The sequence below is a fragment of the Austrofundulus limnaeus genome, unplaced genomic scaffold (genome assembly GCF_001266775.1).
Source record: "Austrofundulus limnaeus strain Quisiro unplaced genomic scaffold, Austrofundulus_limnaeus-1.0 Scaffold21, whole genome shotgun sequence".
Classification (NCBI taxonomy): Eukaryota; Metazoa; Chordata; class Actinopteri; order Cyprinodontiformes; family Rivulidae; genus Austrofundulus; species Austrofundulus limnaeus.
Window position 1 is genome coordinate 255,003 of NW_013952423.1, and position 4,130 is coordinate 259,132.

Here is a 4,130-nt window from a genome sequence, read left to right on the forward strand (position 1 = left end):
AATTCTTGGAGACCCCTTTGTGGATCCCGAGAAGCTTAGAACACTGAGGGTTTCTAACCTGGTGTCCTTCATCCGAGGGACAAAAAGGTTTGATTAAAGCCCAGCATCTTTTGGGGAGAGCAATGGGCCCACTTACGAGGCCCCCGCTCACCTGGGTTGTACCCATCCCCAATTACCATTACCATTACCATTACCATTACCATTACCATGGTCCAGTAATCTGTCCCGACACTGTTTATAAGAGCGTGTGTAATTGCCAGTTTGTCTGCTCCGTCCAGCTCAAGCTGTGCGCGCTTGTCTCCTTCACCTCTCTCCAGGAAGAGTTTGTTGGAGGAGTTGGTGCGGCCAGTCCACGCACAGAACAAGGTGGTTCTGAAGACGCAGTTGGAACGGGAAATAGAGAGACATTTGGCTGAGGCCGAACCGAGGGGAACCACACACGGGCTGGGCCGTGTAAAAGGAAGCTTCAGAGGTTCTGTTGCAAATGGTTTGATGTAACAGTTCAGAAAACATAAAAATAATTAAACGAGTTAAAAAATGTGACCCAAACAGAATATAAAGGTCTACACAACACAAGGAGAGAGTATTTCTGCACTCCTAAACACTCCAAGTACAATAAAATGTGTTTAATGGCTAAAAAAATAAAAATAGGATTCTGCATATGTCCCCTTTAACTCAAAATATTTTTTAGAGAAATTTTTGTTTTTGTCATACAAATCAGAGATGTCACTCTTTATGTTTACGTGGATGCAAGTGGTAAAAAATCGATCTCGTGTTGCTTGTTTACAGATAAACAAACACAATTTAGCTGCTTACAGACGGCACTGTTGCTGTAATTAGCACAATTCCTGTTTGCAGATTTACTGTACGCTGGTGCAGCATCRTTGTATCCTTCCTAATTAAAATGTCTTTATAGAGTTTAGCTGCAACCATTTATTCTGAACATGCAGACAATTTAAGATTGTTTTCTGATGTTTATTTAACGTCAATGTTTTTCCCATAACGTTGAGTTTGTKACTTTGGCCATCTTGTTTCAGTTTGTATTTGTGTTGTCACATAAATCATACCTTTCTGGCCCTCCCAGGTTCCCCCAGATGACCCTGACTCTTGTGGCTCTGCAAACTCTTGCACCTCTGTAGGCTGTGTTGTTAGCAGACCCACTGCATGTCCGACGTCCCCCTGACTGGCCTGGCAATAAAAAAAYAGAAATAAATAACTTAATTTTCCATACAAATCATCAAAAACAATTTAAATATATTTAAAGACAGCTGTTTGCAGTTATTTTTTAAAATGATTGTACTGCAGAGAGGTTAATTTAACCATTAGAAGTTAAACATAATGCAATGTTCTCTGTAATATCCTAACATTTAAATAAAAATATAACACATTTTCTTAATATTATGCAGACAGAAGTGTTGYATAATGTTTCCTTTTCAGCTGTGCACTCTTGCACATCGACCACAACAGTTTAACCTGTTTGTTTCTGCACTAATTTGAAAATTGCTGAAGCAACCCCCAAACAGGCCAACATCCARTCTCCACATTTATAAACACAAACCTTACACCTAGAGTCGCACACAGTAAGAAAAATAAATAGCACAATTCTGCTGGGCGAGAGGTGCTATAAAAAGCTTGCTGTCCCGACAGCAGTCACACACACACACACACACGCACGCACGCACGCACGCACGCACACACACAGGAGGCAAGATCAGGCTGGGCAGACTTATATGGAGTCCAGGGGGCAATGTGAGACCCACTTGGTTAGTCTCTATTTTAGGCCACTGACATGGATAGCACAAGCTTCTGTTTATCATTCCACTCACCATGCCACCGGGCACTGGGTGCCTCTCCTGTTTTACCCAGACACACACAACCAACACCAATACCAAACAGAAAACAGAAGGAAAGGCTTTCATTTTTTGATCTTACAGTCGCACAACCTCCACTGTAGGCAACACCCTAAAAGACAGAACCCAACATTGTGTAATTACAACGGCCTGCTGATACAGGAGTAGCTTTGTTGGTTGTTAATGAAGATGTTGATTTCAATGAAAATGCTCTGAAAGACTGGTTGGACTGGAGTGAGTCACTCGCCACAGAAGAAGACAGAAAGATAATATGTTTGACCATGTCTTCGTTTTGTTCATCGGTCTGCACCAATAACGAGATATTTCATAATTTTGGTTTGGTATTAATGAAACTTTCCAAAAGGAACAACCGGATAAGCATTTAGAACAGTTTAACTTTTGGAGCCTTTCTGATTGAAAATGGCCGCCACAGCGAAGTGTTATTAAATTCAAGAACTCAGCCAATGTTGCAGATGTTGAGATTTAGTGTGGTAGTAGCTGAGCATTGCCCTCAACACATACTTGGAGTGCAACTTATAAGACAGCCATTAACCCCTAACCTAAGTCGTTACACAGACCTGATGTATTTGCTCTAAACTGATTGTTTTTTAGGCTCATAGATGAGTTTTTTCATCGTTATCTAATCCAGTGGTTCCCAAACTTTTTGTCTTCTGACCCACAAAATATTCATGGCAAAAACTTGTGACCCCAAATATTACTGGTCTGAGTACACAAACTTCTCAAATAACCCTAAAAACACAGGATTTTGGACAATCTAAACAGCTTGTACACAAATATAAAAACTTATTCATACTTATTTTGTGTTTTTGTAATAATTATAGAGAAAAGATTTGTCAGCAATTATTTTATTACCCTTTAAATTGATTTCTGGAGATTATCCAAGGTGCTTCATGACCCATAATTGGGTCCCAAGCCCAACTTAGGGAACCGAAGTGCAGTGGTTCCCAAACTTTTCAGATTTTGACCCACAAAATAACAGTAGCAGAGACCTGTGCCCCCAACTATTTTTGGATGATAAACTAAACATGGGCATAGTAACAATTTTTTATGCTACATTTATCCATTTTAAATATACTAACCTCACTCCTTTGTAATAACTAAGGCAAAAATGTCATTAATTCAGAAAATCTTTTCAGGACCCCACCTTGATGTTTCGGGACHCCACTTTGGGTCCCGACCCCAACTTTGGGAAACACTGATCTAAGCTATAAATCTGTGTTTTAATCTTGTTGAATTTGTACAATTCGAACGGGGTTTTCACAGCAACCTCAGTATTTTACTGGACATGTGACCTGGAAGAACTAGGCTCCACTATATGTTCAAAATACCCACCAGATAACTGACYAAACATGGCTGCTTCTCTATAAGCAAAGTTTGAGCTACATTTTGCTGCAGTCGTAGCTCACAGTGACTCACATGATAACAGAGTGAGGAGATGTGGATCATTTTAAAAGRCTACAATGACTTGATCATTTCTCAACATAAGATGATCTCAGTCTACAGTGGGATGAAAGTTGGAAGGCGATGCAGTTCAAGGAATGCTTGACCTTTAATTACATGAGGATGACATAGTTTATTTTTATTTACAAATATAACCCTGAATCTGTGTCTTTTGTGTGAAGCATTTCCTATTTTAACTTAGTTTTCAAAAAGCTGTAATGAAGGTTATTTGGCAAGCTCTCTTCAGTTATTTTAAACTAAGAAGTTTCTCAAAATAGAGAAACCTTTTTAGACAAGAKATAAGATGTCAGATGAATTAAGGCTGATTTAGTGGTTAGATTTTCCTTTTTATTTTTGTCCACACAACACAGAGGGGGTTAGTGTGATCGTCAGTAGACACATGAAGACACTTGTCCTTTCTTGTGTTAGTAACAGAGTCGTGGCTCCAACTTTCTCACGCTCACCGAGTTCGTTGGGTTTTCTCCATTTTCAGCCTGTTCAGCTTTCATCGCAGACAAAAGCAAGAAATCCAGAGTTTCCTTCGCGTTTTTTCCACAGAAATCTCAACCCGAACTCCCTCCAGCTCAGAGCAACTCCATCTGTCGCGCGTCGGGAGCGAGCGGACAGCTGCGCGCGCGTCCACTTAACCGTGCGCGCGCGCAGACGGTGACTTGCTATAAATGAAAGGCTTGAAAAGCCACTGTTCAAAGTTACAATGATCGTATCTGCTTATACTCTGTATCATAATTATTTTTGACATTAAACTGTTAATTATGTTCTGTTCTTGATAAAATAAAAATGAATAAATAAAACAAGAAC

At 39.9% G+C, this 4,130-nt stretch overlaps 1 protein-coding gene across 1 annotated transcript in view; it reads right to left on the bottom strand.

The window, feature by feature from the left end:
* usp28 (ubiquitin specific peptidase 28) overlaps positions 1 to 3,934 on the bottom strand; it is a 21,802-nt gene extending 17,868 nt beyond the window's left edge. The window contains exons 1-2 of the mRNA XM_014003939.1: positions 3,776 to 3,934; positions 1,068 to 1,188 (exon numbers count right to left, since the gene is read on the bottom strand). Of these exons, the coding sequence (XP_013859393.1) occupies positions 1,068 to 1,188; positions 3,776 to 3,820 (166 nt within the window). The 5' untranslated portion in view covers positions 3,821 to 3,934. The remainder of the gene's footprint in view (positions 1 to 1,067; positions 1,189 to 3,775) is intronic.
* Between the last annotated feature and the right edge of the window lie 196 nt (positions 3,935 to 4,130).